This window comes from Bufo gargarizans, chromosome 3, assembly GCF_014858855.1.
Source record: "Bufo gargarizans isolate SCDJY-AF-19 chromosome 3, ASM1485885v1, whole genome shotgun sequence".
NCBI lineage: Eukaryota > Metazoa > Chordata > Amphibia > Anura > Bufonidae > Bufo > Bufo gargarizans.
This window is the reverse complement of record NC_058082.1, coordinates 454,970,706-454,996,558: the sequence shown is the minus strand read 5'-3', so window position 1 is coordinate 454,996,558 and position 25,853 is coordinate 454,970,706. Positions and strand designations below refer to the sequence as shown.

At 41.8% G+C, this 25,853-nt stretch overlaps 1 protein-coding gene across 1 annotated transcript in view; it reads left to right on the top strand.

Moving 5' to 3' along the window:
• Nucleotides 1–25,853, top strand: part of CCDC80 (coiled-coil domain containing 80) — a 115,089-nt gene that overhangs the window by 58,653 nt on the left and 30,583 nt on the right. The window contains exons 4-5 of the mRNA XM_044283585.1: nt 2,979–3,115; nt 9,064–9,215. Of these exons, the coding sequence (XP_044139520.1) occupies nt 2,979–3,115; nt 9,064–9,215 (289 nt within the window). The remainder of the gene's footprint in view (nt 1–2,978; nt 3,116–9,063; nt 9,216–25,853) is intronic.

The window sequence follows — 25,853 nt, the reverse complement described above, 5'->3', positions numbered from 1 at the left end:
GACTATTGCTTGAGTATGATGACTGACTGTCAAAACTAGACATAATCATAGATTAAAAACATTTGGAGAAAAAAATATGTTTTTCATTTACTGTCACATAGGAGAACTACCAATGTTATATAAAAATCCATTTACATCATAAAGGGGAATAGCTTATCAGTGCTTGGAACGAATGGCTAGAAGCGAACTGCTCCTCTGCACTATTGTCCCCATGCCAGCACTTCCTGTTCTGGACAAATTATCATCCATATTATGTCCATATATTTTCATGCTCCAGCCTGACTAGCAGCCCTATGTATATTATATGGATCTTGAAAACAGGCATGTGCATTAAGCCTGTATGTGCTCTCTCAATATACATTAAAACACTTAAAGGGGGTCTTCCAAGTTTGGAGGTCTTTTGGTCCAACCTCCACATGTCACTAGACCTGCAGAAGGAAATATACTTACCTACTCCCAGCCACTGGGTTCCAGATCCTTCTGTCTCCCCTGCCACTGACGAGCTCCGGTCCCACATGTCAACATCCACTTTGGCAGGGGGTCATGTGTGCTGCTGTAGCCAATGACTGGCTGTAGCGGTGATATATCCCCCATGCATCATGTCAATAGGTCACGTGACACATCATTGCTGTGTCATTACTCATCATTACTCACCTCCCCAATTCCCTGCTGCTCCCGTTTGGCTGTTGCTCTGGTCCCTGATTTTCTCCATATCCTGGTCCTGGCTCAACACACAGGAAGAGTTGGAAATGTCCACTCAACAATGATTGGCGACCCACTTTACTCCTGTGTGATGAGCCGCAGACTGTGAAGAGACTCTGACCACCATATATTGTAGTATCAGCTGCCATCATACAGCTTGTATGACCGCCACGCAGTGTGTTCGGTCTGATTTCATGGCCGTCCATGTGGTAACAGCAGCCACACAGGGACTGAAGCAGTAGAAGGATGTAGTGGTAAGGGCCTTAGAGAACAATGTGGATTCCTAGCTATGAGCTGGGATAATAATATTACAGGCTATAGCTACTAGAGAGGGGTCGTTGATCCAGGGAGTTATTCTGATTGCCTGATTGGAGTCAGGAAGGAATTTTTTATTCCCCTAAAGTGAAGAAAATTGGCTTCTACCTCACCTTTTTTTGCCTTCCTCTGGATCAACTTGCGGGATAACAGGCCGAACTGGATGGACAAATGTATTTTTTCGGCATTATGTACTATGTTACTATGAATATGTGTTGCTATGTGGGTGGAATATCTTCTGTATTTTTTTGCTTTATAAGATGCACCTGATGATAAGATGCACCTAGGTTTTAGAGGAAAAAAATCAGAAAAAAAATATTTTTAACCAAATGGTGTGCTTTGGTGGGTTTTGTACCAATGGGGATCTAGGAATGACACACTGTTATGGGGGATCTGTGGATGACACACTGTTATGGAGTATCCGTGGATGACAGTTATGGAGGATCTGTGGATGACAGTTATGGAGGATCTGTGGATGACTCACAGTTATGGGAGATCTACAGATGATGCACATGTTATGTTATTTGACTATAAACCCACTAATCAATGAGGATGCATCAAGGCCCTGAAGTACATAAATACATTCTTAAGGATGAGAGGGGTTATAGTCACATTTAATATAAACTCTGTCCAGGCACTGTACTGTAATTGTTGGAGTGTTTATAAGTGTTATTTTAAATATGAATATAACCCCCTCATCCATAGGAATGCACCCATGTCCTGTAGTACAGGGATGTCTCCTTAAGTATAATGAGGGGTTATAGTCACATTTAATATAAACACAGACCAATTACAGTACAGTCTGAGAGTGTTTATATTAGATGTGACTATAACCCCCCTCATGCTTAAGAATACAACCATGCACTGCATGAGGGGGTTTATAGTCATTTAATGCCTCTGAGCTCCCTTTCATGTTCCCCTTCATGTCCTGGCTTTTACTCACCCAAACACTACGGTAGACAGTCCATTGAGAGCCAGTGTCATTCACTTTACTGGCTTTCTTCTTTTAGCAGCGGTGCATGGCTGGGCGGGAGTAAGCTGATTGGTGGAGGTGTCGGAGCAGCAGCTCCTGCCGGCGCTCACCGCCAATTAGCGGACCATGCAGGGCAGCAGAGGAAAAGGAGAATAACTCTACTTCCTTCTCTTCGGCTAAGGAGGGAAAACAGGCAGGCTGGCGGTATTCAGCTTCACTGACTGCTTCAAGGCTGCCGCCCTGCTTCAATGCTGCTGCCCGCGCTTCAATGCTGCCACGCGCTCCACACTTCAAGGTCCAGGCTAACATAAACAATGTGCTGGCCACAATGATTTTTGGCACATTTGGGAAAAGTGCGTCTTATAAAGTGAAAAATACAGTACTTAGCATATGAGTGCTTTCCCTTAAAGTAAGCACAGTCAGGTCTTGATATGACATTGACTAGGTACACAAAGCACGCAAAAGACATCAAGACTGGTGTTCTTCTGCCAGGTCTTGACTAATCTGACACATCCTTACAAAACCTGTAAATTAATTTGCTAGTACTGCACTTGCTGGATGCATCATCAATACTGTCTAATAGGTCATTTATTAATTAAACCATAGGAAATAGACCCTCCTGGCACATGATTGACTCTAAAAACCTCTCCAAATTGCTTTTCTTTGGCTCGAATTTTTGCTATGTTGTATTAGAAGCCCATTATTGTGTCAGGACCTAGGTCCTCTGGAGAATCCTCTGCTGCCATGGTGGACCAGTTAAACTCTGAAGGAAGTACATAGGGAACAGGGAAACAACTATGGGTGAGCTAAAGAGTTCATGGCTGGTGTGATTGACCTGTCCTCCGTTATGGAAGGAAGGTCAACTCTGAAGGACAAACTCTACTCAAACTGCTCTAACAAGAGAAACGCAGTGTATACAAGAATCGTTGTTAATTGTATCATCTGAGGAAAGAAGTGTTTTATTATTGCTCTATTTGCATTGTCGTAGATAATGAAAAACCAATGAAGGTAATTGGAGATGATGACTTGCTGGACCGTGAGCTAATTACAGAATTAAGAAAAGAGTATGGCATGACCTACAATGATTTCTTCATGGTGCTGACAGATTTGGATATGAGAGTAAAGGTAAGCAGAAGTTTATGTGTTATTGTTTATATTGTAGTTCTGTGATTATTAGGATATTAATAACTGTGTCACATCATTAGCAGAAGTTGTATTAGTTGTGGACTTGTCCACCTAGGGGTAGGTTCACATTTGAAAAAATTCATTGCAGACATTTATTTTATGGAAAAAAATCACCCTGTACATTTGTATAAGGCTTTGGGTTTCTTTAAGACCCGTTCAGGTAAGTGGGAAAGTTTGCTGAAATTTCTGCCCCAAAAATTGTGAATATACTCCTCTAGTATATCCGCTGGATCTATTGAAATTTTGTATATTGAACACTGATTTTTAAGGACATATTCAAATGTACGGTAGCCAACATCTGGATATTTTAACTTCCATGTACCATGTCATAGGTAGCATACCACGTCTGTAATAAAAGACGTTCTGTTTAAAATTCCTCAGTGTGCAAAGATAAAAATGCACTGGTGGGTAACAGGAAATTCTTGTCAAAAGGCCAAAACTGTTATTTACAAGGTCAAACCAAGTAAATCACAACAAACAGTATGCCATATATCCTAATAACAGGCTATAAACCCATAAGATATTATATACGCTACTACATATGTTTCAGTAGTGGACCTTATAAAGGTATTGTATGCAGGTTACCATCTAAAGCTACTTTCACACTGGCGTTTTGGCTTTCCGTTTGAGATCCTTTCAGGGCTCTCAGAAGGGCTCCAAAATGGATCAGTTTAGCCCCAATGCATTCTGAATGGATAAGGATCCGCTCAGAATGCATCAGTTTGCCTCCGTTCAGTCACCATTCCGCTCTGGAGGCGGACACGAAAAACGTTGCCTGCAGCGTTTTGCTGTCCGCCTGACGAAGCGGAGCCAAACGGATCCGTCCTGACACACAATGTAAGTCAATGGGGACGGATCTGTTTTCTCTGACACAATCTAGCACAATAGAAAACGGATCCGTCTCCCGTTGACTTTCAATGGTGTTCAAGACGGATCCGTCATGGCTATAGAAGACATTATACAACCGCATTCATGACGGATGCATGAGGTTGTATTATTGAAACTGAAGCGTTTTTTGCAGATCCATGACGGATCCGCAAAAAACGCTAGTGTGAAAGTAGCCTTAAAGGGAATGTGTCATAAATAAATGACCTATTGTTTAAATAATGTTTTTATGTTAAACATATTTTAAAGAATTTTGATGGCTATTTTTAATTTTCTATTTACTAAGTGGCAGCGCCACAATCCATCGGCGCTACTTTGTTACGATAATGCAGCAGTGTCCCAGACAGCTCCGTACCTCCGCTGTAGTTACACACAGAAAACAACTTCGAATTGAATATAGGGACGCCGCGCACCTCTACTTAACTGCTATATGCTATGGTAGGGGGGTACTATTTTGAGGTCTAAGCTTAACTGGTTTACCTTATTTTCTTTGCAGATCCTCCTCGCGACTATTAGTGAGTCCGCTCAGGGTTCGGTTCAGATTTTGTAGTTTTTCTTATTTGTCTTGTTCAAGGGGCTTCTGAGGTCTCCACTGAAGGCAGACAAAGTTCTTTATAGAGACTTTTTCAAAGCTCGTGACGTCACCCGCTCACTTTGTGAGCATGAGCGAGATTCAAAAGTAAAAGCTGCGCCACTGGCCGGGGCGAGCTTTGAAAAAGACTCTATAAAGAACTTTGTCTGCCTTCAGTGGAGACCTTAGAAGCCCCTTAAACAAGACAAATAAGAAAAACTACAAAATCTGAACCGAACCCTGAGCGGACTCACTAATAGTCGCGAGGAGGATCTGCAAAGAAAATAAGAAAAATAAGGTAAACCAGCCTATTAGGTTTTGACCTCAAAAAAGTACCCCCCTACCTTAGCATAAAGCAGTTAAGTAGAGGTGCGCCGCGTCCCTATATTCAATTCGAAGTTATTTTTAATTTTCAATGTCATTATCTATCTTTAAAAAAAACATTAAATCCTTAAATCCTGCTGTTTTCACACCTGCAACTAAGACTAATAAAAAGTTCCACTTCTTCGTCTGCACAGATGACATTACTGTAGTTATCTGCTTATCATTAGAGGATTAGAAGGACAGACATCACCTATGAAAAGATAACAGAAGATCCCCTATTTACAATAGGTGATTGTCAAATCTTATCTACTCCTTGCTTGTAAAATGTCCTCTGCACAGAGCATGCCTAGAAAACTAAAAGTCAATGAGTGGTTGCTGTAAAGCATATACCTAAGGCCTCTTTCACACGGGCTAGTTTTCCGCCCGGGTGCAATGCTTGACGTGAACGCATTGCACCCGCACTGAATCCTGAGCCATTCATTTCAATAGGGCTGTGTACATGAGCAATGTTTTTCATACATCATGGATTGCGTGAAAATTGCAGCATGTTCTATATTCATGCATGAGTTTAACGCAGGCCCCATAGAAGTGAATGGGGCTGCGTGAAAATTGCATTGCATCCGCAAGCAAGTGCAGATGCAATGCGATTTTCATGGAGGGTTGCTAAGAAGATGATGTTAATAAATAGGGATGAGCCCCGGGACCCTATTAAGATCCATTTACTTTATTATTTTCCATTATAACATGGTTATAATGGAAAATAATAGCATTCTATAATACAGAATGCTAAGTAAAATGTCCATTGAGGGTTAAGAAATCCACTTGATCGCGCAGCCGTTATCGTCTTCTTTCTTCTTCTTCTTGCAGGACCTGCAAACGGACCTGCACTGACGTCATCGGGCTCACCACATGGTGAGCGCAGTGACGTCAGCGCAGGTCCTGCTGAATGAATTATGCGGAATTATGAGAAACAGATCCAGACCATTCATGCAGACGTCTGAATGGAGCCTAATTCAGTATCTAGCCCCCATGGAGCCATTGTGTAAACTACCAGTACACCTTCATTCAGGGGCGTACATAGAAGTCATTGGGCCCCATAGCAAGAATATGAATTGGGCCCCCCTAACTCTGCCCACTACCCACCCATGGCCCATCCCACCACCTGCCCTGGCTCCTCCCCTGCCCACTCCCTATTATGCCCCCCAAAATGCCCAGGCACTGGATACAGGTAGTACTTACTCCGCTCCCCGACACCCGCGTCGCTCCTGATGCCCCCATGGCTGCCGTTGAATCTCCCTGTCATGCGGATCCGGCGATGGGGGGGAAGGGGGCGTTTGTTAATTTCCCCCAAATAGTAATTTCCACCACACTTCCCCCATATAGTAATTTCCCTCACACTGCCCCAACACAGTAGTTTCCCCCATACAGTAATTTGCCCCCACAAAGGAATTGTAGCTCCTTGCCCTAGTAGTAGGCACCTGCCATATTAGTCCTTGCCCTTGCAGTGGGCACCTGCCCCATCCTTGCTCTTGCTGTGGGCACCTGTCCCATCCTTGCCCTTACTGTGTGCACCTGCCCCATCCTTGCCCTTGCAGTGGGCACTTGCCACATTAATCCTTGCCCTTGCATTGCAATGTGTCCAGGGGGCTGCACGAGCACCTGAGCAGGAGACCAGCCCTGCTGGGAGGAGGAGACGTGACCTGAAGGAACCCGCACAGAAGAAGGGACAAGTAGGGAAGTGCAGGTAGCCATCCAGGCTGAAGTCAGCATGTCCGCACACAGAAAAGTTCCACAGCGGGAGCGGCGGAGAGCAGATTCTGCAGCAGAGGCGCGGGAGATGGCTCCATACACCGTCTGCTCCCGTCCACATACCTGGCGCACTTACCTGCCTGCTCCATAGCTTCATAAGTCTCCACAGCCGGGGTCTTGTTGTTGCCTCAGTTACCGATGCTGTTGACTGGAAGTAGGAAGAGCCATTGTGCTGAGTCCCGATGCAGGAAGAGGGGAGGGTAGGAGGGAGAACTGTCTGTGCAGCAGAGTAGACATAGGGGGCGGGGCCTTCCATGCGCTCCGGGCACCCCTGTGCCACGGGCCCCATAGCAACGGTGTGGTCTGCCTATATTGGCGGTACGCCACTGCCTTCAATAGCTGTTAGCCAACAGCAATTTCTCCTGAACCCCTACACATGTATGTCTTGGTAATGGATAGAGAGGAGAAAGGTGCTGCGAGACGCCTCTGGTAACAGTTTATCTCCCAGAATAACAAAAGAACTGGTGTTGAAATCAATGTGGCTGATCCATTTCTGCCATGACTTCATCTGTTGGAGGGGCGTCCTCCATTAGATTGTTGGCCAGTCTCCCCTAAAAAAATATAGGTTTGACTGACAATATTCATGTGTATGGTGGACTTTAGAGTCTATCTGAGGTGACTTAGTAGTAATTTATCTGTCCCCAACTTTACTACAGAACGACAGGGGGAGGTAAGTTCTGTTCTCTACTGCTCTGGGAAAAACTCAAATGTGTTCATCCAGTGATATACTAATCCTAGTCAGCACTTCCTTTTTCTGCACTAATCTCTGCAGGCATAGAGCAGCCATAGCAAAAGAGATAATGGGATGACTGTTAGATGAAAGCCTCTCTATTCTCTTTTAACCGGCAGTAATGTTCAGCATACTGTACATTAGTACCTCTGCCAAATAACTCACTCTAGTAGTCTGTCTTTACCGAATGCTTCCAGTTAATACCAACTATGAGACAAGTAGCGACTCCATTTTCCATTTTCGTTTATCCTTACAAGAATACTTTTTATATTAGCATTCTTGCCAGAAGCTGATAGAAGGCCAAAGAGGGGCTCATATAAATAAATACCAGTGTATGGAAGTGGGTGTGGAAACACTGGGTTAAAAATCAGATTTGGCTTTGGCCTACTTCTAAGGGCATTATTCTGGCAAACCCCTGGTTTTTACCCTTTAAGCCTTGTGCAGGGATCTAGACTTTTCTGCAGGGAACCACCAGGCCACTACCTCCTGGAGTAGTTTCTGTATGATTGACAGCTCATGCCCACCAATGGGGCTCAGAGACATCAGTTCAGAGCACTGAGAGTTCAGGCAAAGAATAGTAGTCAGGGACAGTCTGAGGTTAGGATGGACAGAGTAAGTGCAGCATGGTAAGTGGTCCGAGGTCAGAGCAGGCAGCGAAAGGTCAATATGGAGTCAAGCACAGATCTGGCAGAGTCAAAAACCAGGAAATAGGAAGAAAGTCGATACACAGGCAGACAACAGAGCAGACACCTTAGCAGGGTACAGGCACTCTAGGAAACCAATTGTTCAGGCACCTTCCCACAGAAGAGGTGCCTAAAGTACCCCAATGTGGTCAGCCATTGGCTTGGGGGAATTAGGGAGCAAGTGGGCTGGTTCTGTAAGGGACCGGAGGGGCAACACGCGTGGACAGTGGAGGATGGGCTACAGCCTGCATAAAGGGAGAGAACAGACTCGGCGTCCGGAACCCCCAAGGAGAAGGGAGCGGGAGGTCGGCACATGCAGCCAGGACAGGTTAGCAGAGTAGCAGCATTGTAACAATATGAATGGTAGAAGTATGCAATACCACTTTTGAGCAGCAGTTTTTGGAATAATTAAAGTAGCTGTAGAGAAGATTTGACTACACAAATTTTGAAGGTGTAGGTCAACCATGAAATAAATGTTACCTGTAGCTAATAATACTTAAATGATTATGCCCCAACCTCTGCTATCGCCTATGTTCTGATAATTCTAATTTCATATTTAATTTCAAATTTATAAATAAAATTGTCCACAATATACCTGCAAGGCCACATTAAATGTAGGGGAAGGAGTTCATCACTTTGTACTCACTCAAGGTTCTGTTCAACAATGCTCGGAATCAATATGGTGTCAGCTTCACCACTTGTAATTCCTTCAAAAGACAGAAACTTCAGCAAATAATCCACTACAGTACATAGCAACATACTTACCTACAGGTTTCGGGTTAATCTGATCATCTTTATTCATGGTCATAACCATGGTAATAAAATTGTGAAGTTCCTGGCATACAAATTTATATTGGTTTTTATTTGTTCTTTTTTTACCATACAGCAATATTACGAAGTGCCTATTGCGATGAAGTCAGTCTTTGACATTGTCGATACATTCCAATCCAGAATTAAAGAGATGGAGAAGCAGAAGAGGGATGGGATTACATGTAAAAGGGAAGACAAGACAAGGTCACTGGAAAGTTTTCTCTCAAGGTAAGCTTCTCCCAAAAAAAAGTCTAATTTGCCTTTTGGGTAATTCACAGTTTCACAGAATACAGAAGGAAATGTGATTTGCATATTATTCTCTTAAAGAAGTAGATTTATCAAAACTGGTGTAAAATAAAACTGGCTTAGTTGGCCCTAGCAACTAATCAGATTCCACCTTTCATATTTCAGAAAATTGGAATCTGATTGCTCTGTGCAACTAAGCCAGTTTCATTTTACACCAGTTTTGTTAAATCTCCCCCAAAGTACTGAAATCTGAAAACTACATAAGAACTCCTGGCGACTTAGGAAAACAAAGTTATGAAGCTGATATAGCCGAGGGCTTGTTTTTTGCTGGACAAGTTAGGTACATAATACTGTAACGTTTATTAACTTTTTCTGTGGACAGGGGATTGAAAAAACAGCAATATTGTCACTGTATTTTTACATTTGTAAATTTTGTGACATTCACTTTGCGGCATAAATATCATGATAACGTATGATGTACAGGAATATCAAATACATATTTTTTTAGTTTTATTCATTTTCTCTGTAGTGCCTATGGCTGACAGAGGAAACCCCTCAATCTGAAACCACTTAGATTATTGGCCGCCGTATCTAAGGGTTAAACAGATCAGTGATTCTGCCAACCTGGGATGTTAGAGCAGGAGACTGGCCTTCAAGAGAGAGCCAAGCTCCTGCTCTTTACTGCATGGGAGACCTGCGCAGCGTTTATACTAGGCCACCGTAAAATGGCACCGGCCTAGCCTAAAACCCCTAAGTGACCACCATAAAATTGTGTTTTGTTGGTCACTAAGGGATTAATAAGTTCACTAATCTGTTGTAATCATCTTACAAACTGCATCTGACAATGAATTATCTAAAACATATCCATTTATTGAATCTGTCCTTTTTTCAAACAAAACATTGTCAATTTCAAAATGTCTTGGCTTTTATTAATACAACTTCACCAATTTTTCTGGACAGGAACATTTTCATGTAAGAACAAACATGTGCATTGCCTTCAAATACTCATACTCAAATATTTTGGATATTTGCCACCCACTAGAAATAGAAAAGAGACATATGAATACCATCCATCCATATTTCAAACCTCCCAATGAGTGGAAGGTACAGTTCTGGTTCTGCAGGAAGAGGCCCCCAAAAAGTATTATTGTAAATGTGATAAAACTGAATGAAGGAAGTATTGACTGCCAATAGTATACATAAAATCTACATGAGAGATCCAAGACACTGAGAATTAAGTCAACACTTGACACTAAAGATTCCAAAACACCAGCATGATGGTACACAGGGTAAATTTTAAGTCTCTACATACACTTTTACTAAGGTTCTAAACACATCACAGTATTTCACTGTATAGCTATAAAAGGTAATCACATCTACTTCACTGCAATCTGTAATGACTTTTGTGATCAATTTAGTTTAGGAAAGATATATACTGCAGAATCGGCATTGGAATGGTCCACCAGAGTACCAAAGGATCCTCTCGTGGGTCCAGGCTCTCATACCATAGTGGGCCCCAAAGGTCTAGGAGAAAATAAAACATTTGGAGCTGTCTTTGGAACCAATAACTTGCCATTAGGGTTTATTTCTTGAATCAAAACCTACTAGACTTTATTTGATGATGGGGGTTGAACACCAAGAATAATTTCCTCTGGTAGGCCGCAGGAACCCCAGTTAGACACTGTACAGAATAGCTATGAAATGTCTGGCTGATATAAAATCTGTGGTACACAATGAAATGGCACTTCCAAGAAGAAAAGATATACATAAAACTTTCCCTAATACTTGACCACATAGCTCTTACATCCAGGGACATCTCCCGTCATGTAGACCTTCTCTTTCCTCTTCTCCTCCGTTAGACCGCCATGACAAATTCTTTCAGCTGCATCTCATCTCTACAGATTTTGTAACACAGACGCGTTAGGTTTCTCAATTTTTCCATCAACCTCCCCATCCGGGTGTCCCCACAGTGTCATCCTGCTGCCACCCCCAATACTAGTGTAAAGGAGAACTAGATTTCCAAAAGAGCTGTCAAATATGAAAGGTGGAATCTGATTGGTTGCTATGGGCAACTAAGCCAGTTCCACTTACACCAGTTTAATAAGTTACCCCAAATGTCCCTATAGTGTCTACAGCAGTTAAATGTCCCCTGGAATGCCCCCACTAATAATAACACCCTATATTGTGCTCCAGGAAATAATCCCTGTATAGTGTCCCCAGAAATAATAGAATGGCCCCTACAGTGCGTCCCCAATAGCAAGGCCCCCCCATGCTGCCCCATATAGAAATTTCCCCCACACAGCCCCCATACAGTAATTTGCCCCACACTGCCCAATATAGTAATTTGCCCCACACTGCCCTCATACAGTAAATTTGCCTCACACTGCCCCCATACAGTAGTTTTCCCCCACACTGCAATTTCCCGAACACTGCCCCATACAGTAATTTCCCCCACACTACCCCATACACTAATGTACCCCACACTGCCCCATACAGTACTGTCCCCCACACTGTCCTCATACAGTAGTTTCCCTCACACTGCCCCCACAGTAATTTCCCCACACTGCCCCCACACAGTAGTGTCCCCCACACAGTAATTTCCCCCACACTGCCCCCACACAGTAGTGTCCCCCACACTGCCCCCATATGGTAGTGTCCACCACACTGCCCCCATATAGTAGAGTCACCCACACAGTAGTTTCCCCCACATTGCCCATATAGTAATACAGTAGTTTTCCCCCACTCTGCAATTTCCCGAACACTGCCCCATACAGTAATTTCCCCCACACTACCCCATATACTAATGTACCCCACACTGCCCCCATACAGTACTGTCCCCCACACTGCCCCCATACAGTAGTTTCCCTCACACTGCCCCCACAGTAATTTCCCCACACTGCCCCCACACAGTAGTGTCCCCCACACAGTAATTTCCCCCTCACTGCCCCCACACAGTAGTGTCCTCCACACTGCCTGATACAGTAGTGTCCCCCACACAGTAAATTCCCCCACACAGTAAATTCCCCCACACTGCCCCCATATGGTAGTGTCCACCACACTGCCCCCATATAGTAGAGTCCCCCACACAGTAGTTTCCCCCACATTGCCCATATAGTAATTTCCCCCCACATAGTAATCCCTCCCATAATTATTGCTCCCACATAGTAATCCCTTCCATAATAATTTGCCCCCACACAGTATCCCACCATATTCCCCCCCCCCCCACATGTCCTCCTGTGTGCACCCCCCTCATGTCCCCTAAAGTCGGCACATAAAATAAAATAAAATAAATTTCCCCCACACAGTATCCCACCATATTTCCCCCCACATGACCTCCTGTGTGCACCCCCTCATGTCCCCCAAAGTTGGCACATAAAAAATAAATAAAAGTTAAATACTTACCTGCGCTTGCTCGCAGAGTCCCGGCACTGTGCTGCTGAGTCCTGGCACAGGTGCGCAATGACGTCATCACGCGCGCCTGCGCCGGTATTTCACTACCACATAGGCCTCAGGCCTACTAGGCCTGAAGCCCATGGCGGTGATTGGCGGCAGGGCAGGGAACTTTGCGCTCCACTCCCGTGCCCCGCCGCAGTATGTGGGTGTCAGCGCTTCAGCAATGAGTGCTTCCATCTGTATTGATGGAAGCGCTCATTGCTTCTGGGCCTGGCAGTGGCACCCCTGTCAGAGCCGGGACCCGGGGCGGACCGCCCCCATTCCTGGGCACGCCACTGGCTATGGGCACCTTTTGAAGGACTCTTTTGCGGAAGACCGTTTATTTTGGGCAAAAAAATATATTTTTGTAACTGGATTTTATAAAAAATCTGCAACCAGTTTGCTAGTGCAGGTTCTAAGTATAACAGTATACAGCAAGCTGCAGAAGGCTTAAAGCCTTCTGCAGCTTAAATCCGTCAGACAAGCTCTCTGACAGCTCGATCTCCTGAGCAATCATCAAAGCTTGATTATGATCAACTCAAAGTTGATCAATGAGGCTTCAGTGCTTTAGCAAGCCCTAAATCCTCTTCAAACTTTACCAGGCACATCTTCATACATATTGTAGTGGTTGGGCCTGGTATTGAAACTCAGTCCCATTTACTTAAGCTGCAGTACCAGGCATAGCAATCACTAAAGTTCTGAGCTGTGTCTGGTAAACAATGAATGGGATGTGGTGCTGAATGGAGCATTGAGGTCTCTTTAAACAACTAATCATTGGGAGTGCTGGATGTCAGACCCCCACCAATCTGATATTGATGCCTTAGCCTAAGGACAGGCCATCAATATTATAAGTCCTAGAAAATCTACTTAGTTCTTTAAATTTATGTGTATGTTTGCTCCTCGCACCTTAAGAATCTGTATAACTTGCACTTTATTCATGTATATTCTTGCTTATTCTGGTCTTAGAAGTCAAGGAGGTGGTCCTATCAGTGATTGACAGCTATCTCTGTATACACAGTCATAGAGGGAAGGCTGTCAGTCAGTGATAGGACATTCTGGACTTCAAAGCCCAGAATAAGCAGGAATTTACATGAATAAAATACTATAGTATTAAAGTACTGAATCTCTTCCCAGAAAACTATATATCAATCTGCTCAGCTCCTCCTGCTCTATAACAAACTGCCTTCATATAAGACACCATGTTTAACCCCTTAAGGACTTAGGGCGTACCGGTACGCCCTGTTTCCAGAGTCCTTAAGGACTCAGGGCGTACCGGTACGTCCTAACTTTAAATCGCGATTGCGGCGTGGCGGGGGTTAATCGCAACAGGAGGTCCGCTGAAATCATTCAGCGGGCATCCTGTCACAACAGGACCCCCCGTGACGGCGATCGCCGCAAACCGCAGGTCAATTCAGACCTGCGGTTTGCGGCTTTTACCTTATCCGGCGGGCAGTGGGCGGCGGTGCCATCGGGTCACCATGCGGCTGTAGGGGGGACCCGATGGCATGGAAGGCAGTGCAATGTCTAAGGAAGGCATCACGCTGCCTTCCGGTGATGGGCCTGTGAGATCCAGCCCCCTGGATCTCACAGGCTCCGGAAGCTGTATAAGTAATACACACAGTATTACTCATACAGCCAATGCATTCCAATACAGAAGTATTGGAATGCATTGTAAAGGAATATACCCCCCAAAGTTCAAGTCCCAAAGTGGGACAAAAAATAAAGTGAAAAAAAGTTGAAAAAATAAAGTTTCCCCCCAAAAAATTAAAAGTTTCAAGTAAAAATAAACAAAAACGTCATTTTCCCCAAATAAAGTTAATTTTTTTTTACATAAAAGTATACATATTAGGTATCGCCGCGTCCGTATCGACCGGCTCTATAAATATATCACATGACCTAACCCCTCAGATGAACACCGTAAAAAATAAAAACTGTGCTAAATAAACCATTTTTTGTCACCTTACATCACAAAAAGTACAACAACAAGCGATCAAAAAGGCGTTTGCCCACCAAAATAGTACCAATTTAACCATCACCTCATCCCGCAAAAAATGAGCCCCTACCTGAGACAATCGCCCAAAAAAATAAAATAAAAAATATGGCTCAGAATATGGAGACACTAAAACATCATTTTTTTGTTTCAAAAATGACATTATTGTGTAAAACTTACATTAAAAAAAAGTATACATATTAGGTATCGCCGTGTCCATATCTTTATAAAAATATCACATGACCTAACCCCTCAGATAAACACCGTAAAAAATAAAAAATTTAAACTGCTAAATAAACCATTTTTTGTCACCTTACATCACAAAAAGTGTAATAGCAAGCGATCAAAAAGTCATATGCACCCCAAAATAGTGCAAATCAAACCGTCATCTCATCCCGCAAAAAAATGAGACCCTACCTAAGATAATTGCCCAAAAACTGAAAAAACTATGGCTCTCAGAATATGGAGACACTAAAACATGATTTTTGATTTTTTTTTTGTTTCAAAAATGATATTATTGTGTAAAACTTACATAAAAGTATACATATTAGGTATCGCCGCGTCCGTATCGACCGGCTCTATAAAAGTATCACATGACCTAACCACTCATACCCTACCCAAAGTAATCGCCCAAAAACTGAAAAAATTATGGCTCTCAGACTATGGAAACACTAAAACATGATTTTTTTTTTGCTTCAAAAATGAAATCATTGTGTAAAACTTACATAAATAAAATAAAAGTATACATATTAGGTATCGCAGCATCCGTAATAACTTGCTCTATAAAAATATCACATGACCTAACGCTTCAGGTGAATACCGTAAAAAAATAAAAATTAAAACGGTGTTAAAAAAGCCATTATTTGTCACCTTACATCACAAAAAGTGTAATAGCAAGTGGTCAAAAAGTCACACACACCCCAAAATAGTGCCAATAAAACCGTCATCTCATCCCGCAAAAATCATACCCTACCCAAGATAATCGCCCAAAAACTGAAGAAATTATGGCTCAGACTATGGAAACATTAAAACATGATATTTTTTGTTTAAAAAAATAAATAATTGTGTAAAACTTACATAAATAAAATAAAAAGTACACACATTAGGTATCGCCGCATCCGTGACAACCTGGTCTATAAAAATATCACATGATCTAACCTGTCAGATGAATGTTGTAAATAACAAAAAATAAAAACTGTACCAAAACAGCTATTTCTTGTTACTTTGCCTCACTAAAAGTGTAATATAGAGCAACCAAAAATCATATGTACCCTAAACTAGTACCAACAAAACTGCCACCCTATCCCGTAGTTTCTAAAATGGGGTCACTTTTTTGGAGTTTCTACTCTAGGGGTGCATCAGGGGGGCTTAAAATGGGACATGGTGTAAAAAAAAAAACAGTCCAGCAAAATCTGCCTTCCAAAAAAGGTATGGCATTCCTTTAGTTCTGCGCCCTACCGTGTGCCCGTACAGCGGTTTACGACCACATATGGGGTGTTTCTGTAAACTACAGAATCAGGGCCATAAATATTGAGTTTGGTTTGGCTGTTAACCCTTGCTTTGTAACTGGAAAAAAATTATTAAAATGGAAAATCTGCCAAAAAAGTGAAATTTTGAAATTGTATCTCTATTTTCCATTAATTCTTGTGGAACACCTAAAGGGTTAACGACGTTTGTAAAATCAGTTTTGAATACCTTGAGGGGTGTAGTTTCTTAGATAGGGTCACTTTTTATGGAGTTTCCACTCTAGGGGTGCATCAGGGAAGCTTCAAATGGGACATGGTGTAAAAAAAAAACAGTCCAGCAAAACCTGCCTTCCAAAAACCGTATGGCATTTCTTTCCTTCTGCGCCCTGCCGTGTGCCCGTACAGCGGTTTACGACCACATATGGGGTTTTTCTGTAAACTACAGAATCAGGGCCATAAATATTGAGTTTGATTTGGCAGTTAACCCTTGCTTTGTAACTGGAAAAAAATTATTGAAATTATATCTCTATTTTCCATTAATTCTTGTGGAACACCTAAAGGGTTAACGATGTTTGTAAAATCAGTTTTGAATACCTTGAGGGGTATAGTTTCTAGAATGGGGTCATTTTTGAGTGGTTTCTATTATGTAAGCCTCACAAAGTGACTTCAGACCTGAACTGGTCCCTAAAAATTGGGTTTTTGAAAATTTCTGAAAAATTTCAAGATTTGCTTCTAAACTTCTAAGCCTTGTAACATCCCCAAAAAAATAAAATATCATCCCCAAAATGATCCAAACATGAAGTAGACATATGGGGAATGTAAAGTAATAACTATTTTGGAGGTATTATTATGTTTTATAAAAGTAGAGAAATTGAAACTTGGAAATTTGCAATTTTTTAATTTTTGGGGTAAATTTGGTATTTTTTTATAAATAAAAAAGATTTTTTTTTTTACTTCATTTTACCAGTGTCATGAAGTACAAGTGACGAAAAAACTATCTCAGAATGGCCTGGATAAGTCAAAGCGTTTTAAAGTTATCAGCACTTTAAGTGACACTGGTCAGATTTGCAAAAAATGGCCAAGTCCTTAAGGTAAAATAGGGCTGAGTCCTTAAGGGGTTAATGTGATAGGCTCCCTTTAAAAAATAATATTGAATTTAGTTTACATAATCAGTTGATGTCAGGGTCATAAAAATGGATTACAGTTCACATCTGTAATTCAGTTGGACTTCATCTCCAAATGTTACAGGCATACTTTCAGTAATCTCTGTACTGAATTAATGCCAGACAGCCACTTAACAAATCTGCAAAAATCCCAACACAATTATCTTCTTAGAAACAAATCACTATGGGGGTAATTTATTAAGACCGACCTCTCCACTTTAGGGATCCACCGCCGCTTCTAAATGTAAAACAGCTTTCGAGCTGTCTTACATTTGGACCTTTTTCTACACCTGAAACAGGCTTAGAAAATGGTAAATGAGATGGGTCTGCTGGCCGTCCCCTTCTACGCCACGCTTACTTTTTTAGACCTAACGTTAGCATGGGAAAGTTGCAGATTGCAGCGCAACTAACCTTTGCACTGCAATCTGCACCTGAAATACGCCTAATATAGGCATATTTAAGCTTCATAAATGACCCCCCCCCCCCCCCATGGTCATATGATGTCATATACAATAGATCATATTTCCCTAGTGGTCTAGTGTAGTAAAGGGATTAATGGGTTATTCCCTGGAGGTCTAGGAAAGTTGATGGGTAAATACCTGGCTCCTCAGCCCAGTGGTTTACCAACGCTCTAGTAGTGAGCAGTGCATGGCAAACCCAGAGATAACAGACTATGCAGCTGTGAACGCTATGGTTCGCCTTCAGATAAAAAAATGCACACTTAGGCCTTCTTCACATGTCAGTGATTTGATCAGTGTCAGTGATTTCCATCAGTGATTGTGAGCTAAAACCAGGATTGGAGCCTCCACAGAGATAAGGTATAATGGAAAAATTTACACCTGCTCTTAGTTGAAAGCTGCACCTAGTTTTAGCTCAAAAACACTTATGGAAAACACTGACCAGACACTGACTGTATGAATTGGGTATTAGGCCCAGTTTACACATGGTGGATCTGCCAAATCCACATAAAATCCAATGACAATCCATACCTCATGGAGGAGAATAAGGTTTCCATTAGATTGATCACATGCAATGGAAAAATGTAACACATATTTTTGTTTGCACTGTGAAATGGTTTAATAATTTTGCTACTTTTTTCAGTTGGAAAACATGATCAGTTCTAGTAAATAAATGGAACTAATCCTCCTGCAGTCCTGCTGCACACACAGCAGCAAATCTGAGGTCTTGACTATTTCTTTCAAACAAAGCTAGAACCAGCCCTGTACCTCACATGGATCCAGAGATCTCCCTATTCCTTGCTCCAATTTTTCTGCTAGACTTACAGTTGCAAGAAAAAGTATGTGAACCCTTTGAAATTATATGGATTTCTGCACAAATTGGTCATAAAACTTTAGGGTTTTCGGCACCTGAACCCGAACATTTACGTAAAAGTTCGGGTTTGGTGATTTTTATGGCGCCAATCAACAAGCGTCCTACTACTTGCCCCAAAAGGCCATCGCAGTCATGCCTACTATTGGCATGGCTGTGATTGGCCAACTGCAGCATGTGACCCAGCCTCTATTTAAGCTGGAGTCACGTAGCGCCGCCCGTCACTCTGCTTGGATTAGTGTAGGGAGAGGCTGCAGCTGCTGTGAGGGAGAGATCAGGGAGCGATCTTATCAAGAACTGGTTTATGTACTCAGCGATCTACAGAAAAAGTGTTTTGTGGGTGCAGTGCACAATTTTTTTAAGCCTGCCCTGAGCCAACTACTGCTGAAAACGAACTTTTTTTTCTTCAGTTAGTCAATATCAATACATGATCGGCAGCCATTTTATGCAACGATAGTGCACCAGCATAGGCTAGCTGCAAGTCCAGGAATACAGCTTTGGCATACTGGGGTGAAAAAACTCTCTAATATACCGCACATCTGAGATTAGACAATTATAAGTGACTGTCACATTTAGGACAGAAATACAGCTTTTTGGTTAGGGTGAAAAAACCCTCTAATATACTGCACATCTGGGATTAGACAAGCATAAGTGACTGTCACAATTAGGACAGAAATACAGCTTTTTGGTTAGGGTGAAAAAAAACTCTAATATACTGCACATCTGGGATTACACGTACATAAATCACATTTTGACGAGGATGCCGATGGATTAACCCCTCATATGCTGTGGCGGGGACTCGATGGTTGCCATGGCAGCGCCAAGCTAAGCATGTACAGAGGCCTAAGAGGCCCAAAAATAAAGTTAAAAAAATTGTAAAAAAAATAGGGAAAAGACATGTAGACATATTAGGTATCGTCGCGTCCATATCGACCAGTTCTATAAACATATCACATGACCTAACCCCTCAGATGAACACTGTAAAAAAAACAACAACTGCTAAATAAACTATTTTTTGTCACCTTACATCACAAAAAGTGTAATAGCAAGCGATCAAAAAGTAATATGCACCCCATAATATTGCCAGTCAAACCGCCATCTCATCCCACAAAAATCATACCCTACCCAAGATAATCGCCCAAAAACTGAAAAAACTATGGCTCTTAGACTATGGAAACACTAAAACATGATTTTTTTTTTGTTTCAAAAGTGAAATCATTGTGTAAAATCGACATAAATAAAAAAAAGTATACATATTAGGTATCGCCGTGTCCGTGACAACCTGCTCTATAAAAAAAACACATGATCTAACCTGTCAGATGAATGTTGTAAATAACAAAAAAAAACGGTGCCAAAACAGCTATTTTTTGTTACCTTGCCTCACAAAAAGGGTTAATATAGAGCAACCAAAAATCATATGTACCCTAAACTAGTACCAACAAAACTTCCACCCTATCCCGTAGTTTCTAAAATAGGGTAACTTTTTGGGAGTTTCTACTCTAGGGGTGCATTAGGGGGGCTTCAAATGGGACATGGTGTCAAAAAAAAACAGTCTAGCAAAATCTGCCTTCCAAAAACCGTATGGCATTCCTTTCTTTCTGCGCCCTGCCGTGTGCCCGTACAGCAGTTTACAACCACATATGGGGTGTTTCTGTAAACTACAGAATCAGGGCCATAAATATTGAGCTTTGTTTGGCTGTTAACCCTTGCTTTGTAACTGGAAAAAAAAACATTAAAATGGAAAATCTGCCCAAAAAGTTACATTTTGAAACTGTATCTCTATTTTCCATTAATTCTTGTGGAACACCTAAAGGGTTAACAACGTTTGTAAAATAAGTATTGAATACCTTGAGGGGTGTAGTTTCTTAGATGGGGTCACTTTTATGGAGTTTCTACTCTAGGGGTGCATCAGTGGGGCTTCAAATGGGACATGGTGTAAAAAAAAAAAAAAGTCGAGGGGTGTAGTTTCTAGAATGGGGTAATTTTTGGGTGGTTTCTATCATGTAAGCTTCACAAAGTGACTTCAGACCTGAACTGGTCCTTTAAATTTCAAGATTTACTTCTAAACTTCTAAGCCTTGTAACGTCCCCCAAAAATAAAATGTCATTCCCAAAATGATCCTAACATGAAGTAGACATATGGGAAATGTAAAGTAATAACTATTTTTGTAGGTATTAATATGTATTATAGAAGTAGAGAAATTGAAACTTGGAATGAGCACATTTTTCCGAATTTTTGTCAAATATTTTTTTTTATAAATTTTTTTATAAATTTTTTATAAAATTCCATTTTACCAGTGTCACGAAGTACAATATGTGACGAAAAAACAATCTCAGAATGGCCTGGATAATTCAAAGCGTTTTAAAGTTATTCACACATAAAGTGACACTGGTCAGATTTGCAAAAAATGGCCTGGTCCTTAAGGTGAAAATGAGCCCGGTCCTTAAGGGGTTAACAATGCACAGATGTGAAAGTAGCCTAAGGCTGCGTTCATACCTGAGCATTCGGGATGGAGCGCTCTTTATGCGCGATTGTATGCGCGACAAGTCTATGAAGTCTATGTACAGCAACGCGCGACAAGACGCCCCAAAGATGCTCCTGTACTTCTTGGGGCGTCGGGCGTTTTACAGCACGATCGTACGTGCTGTAAAATGCTGAGGTGAGAACCATTCCCATAGGGAATCATTGGTTCTTGCCTGTTGAGCGTTTTACAGCGCGTAGGAACGCGCTGTAAAACGCTCAGGTCTGAACCCAGCCTAAGGCCTCATGCACACGACAGTATTTTTTTGCGGTCCGCAAAAAGGGGTTCCGTTGTTCTGTGATCCATGTCCGTTTTTGTTTCCGTGTGTCTTCCTTTATTTTTGGAGGATCTCCAGACATGAAGGAAAGTAAAAAAAAATCTAAGTCAAGTTTGCCATGCAATGGGTCCGCAGAAAATCACGAAAAACGGAACAACGGACACGGAATGAAACAACGGTCGTTTGCATGAGGCCTAAAACTGCTGAGTCAAGTGAAGTCTGTCACCTCTGGCCTTGTTCACACAGATCCCTACAGTACACAAAATGTCACCAAGCAGAGATCACTGAACAGGATCACAATGCAAATATAATGGTGATGTCACTCCACAGGGATCATGCAAAACATCATTCCACAGAAGAGGAACTTGAATATACAGGGCCCAAAAAATAAAAATGGCGTGAAGAGTTCTAGGCTGTTTTGCCATGTAAGGCCACTTTCGCACGATCAGTATTTGGTCAAACCAGAAGTGGTTCCAGATCATGATCTTTCTTTTGACATTTTTTCACTTCTGGTTTTAGCTTAGAAATACTAATGAGAAAAAGACCAAATACCGACGGTGGGAAAGTGGCCTCGAGCATATATAGTATGTAAGTACGTGATAGCGACCACATACTGTATGCATACAGAAGAACGTATCGCTTCAACATTAACATGATTGAAGGAAGTTTCAACGAATTCCTGACATGCTTCCTGTAAAAATTCCTAATCGTTTTCTAGAACTCTGCTTGCAGTCATTAAACAGGAAGCTTCATCATTACTTTTATTGGAGAGCCCATATGATCGTCACATGTTCAGGACAGATTTTTAACCCCTGAGGTTTCCCATTGAGTGACTGAAGAAAGAGATCTTGAAAATTGTAAGGAATCGATACACAAATTGGGTCATTTATCAAACTGGTGTAAAGTAGAACTGGCTTAGTTGCCCATAGCAACCAATCAGATTCCACCTGTCATTTTGGACAGCTCCTTTGGTATGCTATGGGCAACTAAGCCAGTTCTTCTTTATACCAGTTTAATAAATGACCCCAAAAGTATATTGGAAAATAGGTTTTCCCGATACAAAATATAACATTTGCTGAAACTGGAATAACAAATCGATCAGTTTGGTAAGACATATTATAGGAAAAAAATACTCAGGGGTATAGATTGAGGAGCAAAGGTCTCATAACAAAAGCATAGCTTTGTGGTACTGTATATACAGTACATTATAAACACATATATATATATATATATATGGTACATATAAAGTTCATTGTTTCTTTGCTTTTTACCTTTGCTTTTTTAATTTAACTCACATCAACAGCTCAATGTTTTTCTGACACTCCTAAGGCCTCTTGCACACGGCCGTATGGCTTTTTCAGTATTTTGCAGTCCGCAAAAAAACGGATTCGCAAAAAATACGTGTGCATTCCGTTTTTTGCGGAACAGAACATCTAGCCCCTGATAGAACAGTACTATCCTTGTCCATTATGAGGACAATGATAGGACATGTTCTATCTTTGAACAGAACGTAAATACGGAAACGGAAGGCATACAAAGGCTATGTGCTTCCCTGCCCCTGGCCACAAAGCACTGAGGGAAGGGGGGCCCAAGCTAAATTCTTGCAACAGGGCCCATGAGCCTTTAGCTACGCCCCTGATTGAAATAGGTATTATAAAAAGAGGCGGCACCTATGTTTACGTTATAGACGAGGGAAGAAAATTTGACAAGTCCTCATGAACATGATGACGCTCTGTCCTATTAGTCTGTATATTGGCAGAGACCCAACAGTTCAGAATTAGTAATACTTCCAGAGGACTAGATCTTCCTAATATGGTCTGCTATGAAACATGTCATCATTTTTTCCCGTCATGGATTCCACATGAATTTATTCCTTTGCACAAAATCGGAGGCCACTGGCGATACAGTATGGGCCCTTAGATTTCTACAGATGCGTCCAACAAGGATTCATGATATGGTCACATGTAGGAAGCCTTATAGAGATTGACTTTCTTCTTTTTATTAAAGGGGTTCTGTAGGATTTACATAGTGATAACCTGTCCACTGGATACGTCATCAATATGTGATTGGCGGTGGTTTGAGCACCATGGCCTTCTCACAGCTAACCAAGCACAGCGCCATACATTGTATAGCAGCTGTTATAGATGAGCAAAGTTTTGAAAAATTCCATTTGGCAGTTTCGCTGAAGTTCCCCAAGAAAATTGATTAGTTATGAATTAATTTGTCACGAATCGCTATAATTCAGGTATACTCAGGCCACTCTGACTTAGGGTACAGCGACACGGAGCGGCCGTGCTGCAGTCGGGTTGCAGCTATGCTGCAGTAAAGAACCACGTGGCCAATTAGCCTGCAGCTGCCTTTCATTTAATAATGAAGACCACAATGTATAGTTGGTCTTCATGGTTAATGTCCACGTGGCACCTTTAATGCACCTTTAAACAGGGGCTGTTGCTGGTATGAGGTTTGGCTGGTTAGGTGGAGGCACAATATGCTGGCACACCCACTTCTCCAACCCCAGCACTCTACTGCCCTACAAGTGGGACCCCTTCTTCTGCCATCTGCTTTTCCTCCTTTTCTAATATCGATGAGAATATTTCATCAGGAACATCCAGCATCTCCCCTCTGCATCTTGCTGACTTTTCTAGGAAGTAAAGCCAGCAAAATATGAGGATGGTCATCATTAAGACCTGGCCACCCTAAGGGGTGTAGACTGGATGGTATTGGTTGGCACGCTGGGCAGTGGATTAATAAAGACTTCCATCTTATTAGTATTGAATTCTTCTATTAATCGTTTTGCGCATCACTGTCCCTAGTGCATGAACGCTTGCCACGTCTCTCCCTATGTTCAGCTCACAGGACAATGGCGTAGACCGCGCAGGACGAGGGTTTTATAGGGCTATGACATCACAGGGTATGGCTATCTGCTGATTGGCTGGCTGCACGGCATTATGGGTGATCTTGTGTTCCTGGACTTGTTTTCCTACACCTAGTTTCGCTTTGCAACACATGCAGCTTCCATTTTAGGAAAACTTGACTCATTATCACGAAGCGCAAGGAAATATGGATTCATTGCGAATCAAAGTTTTTCTATATTCCGGACCAAATTCCACTTCGAATGCTTCATTCCGCTCAACATTAGCGCCTGTGCTTGGTATTGCACTCAGTCCCGTTCACTTGAATGGGGCTGAGCTGTGCCTAGGCCATGTGACCGATGAACGTGATGACACATAGCCTAGGAAGAGGCCTAAGCGCTCACAGAGCGCAGTGGCTTCTTCGTACAGCTGATCGTCAGGGGTGCTAGGAGTCAGACCCCCCACCAATCTCATATTGATGACCTATCCTGAGGCTAGGTCATCAATATGTAAATCCCAGAGCACTCCTTTAAACACGTTTAGAAGTGTTGAATTATGTAAAATAGCATTAAAGCCATTATAACACAGTCTCAGTTGCCCATAGCAACCAATCAGATTGTTCTTTTCATTTTCCAAAAGAACTCTGAAAAATTAAAGGTGGAATATGGTTGCTATGGGCAACTAAGCCAGTTTTCCTTTACACCATTTTGAATAAATTTTCCCCCAAAGTATTTCAGTCATTGTAGATGAACAGATCCCAAGATCTGCAATCTGTTACTTCAATACATTTTCCAGGACTTAGCCAAGAAGAACGCTATTTTTTTCTCTATTCATCTCCTTTTACAGAAGGGAAATTTAATTAGCAAATTAATGTCTTTCAATCACGGTATTTAGAAAAAAAGAAAAAGTAGAAGAAAGATTTTAGTGGTTTAATCTGTGTTGGAAATTTAATTACACAGTATATAAAAAAGCAATTTTCTTTTTGTAAAGCGTAAAGAATGTAACGTTATCCTCCAGAGGAGAAAATTCTCTGTGCACGAATGCTGCCAAATATTTTCAAAGTATGGGTATTGTCTTCTCTGTTTATAGAGGACATGTTGGAAGTGGTAATTTATCGAAATTGTTGGCATGAAAACCTGTCCAAATAAAAAGCTGTAAGTTTCACCTTTGATTCTAATCCCTCATGCACAAGGCTGTATTATACCTCCATATACGCTTCCATTTATGTACAGCTGCAAAAGGCACCCAAAAAATCCTATGGGGCCAAACTCTACCTCCATATTCTCTAACTCCATAGAGGATGAATACAGAGTGTTTTCTCATGGATACTTATGAAATCCAAACAATTCGATATTATTGAGACTATTGAGTGCATAAAATGTCTGAGTGATGCTGTACAATGCCCCTGAAATAAACAGTGCCAAAGGAATAAAGTACATGGCCACAGGGCCACCCTAGGCTCCTTGAGAGGCTCCACTGGGTGCCAGATGGGGAGAATACCTAAAAGCATCCGTTACAGAAAACCTCTATATGGCTTCATATATCAGAGATATACAGAGGTACCAGAGAGGCCTAAGGTACCTCAATGGA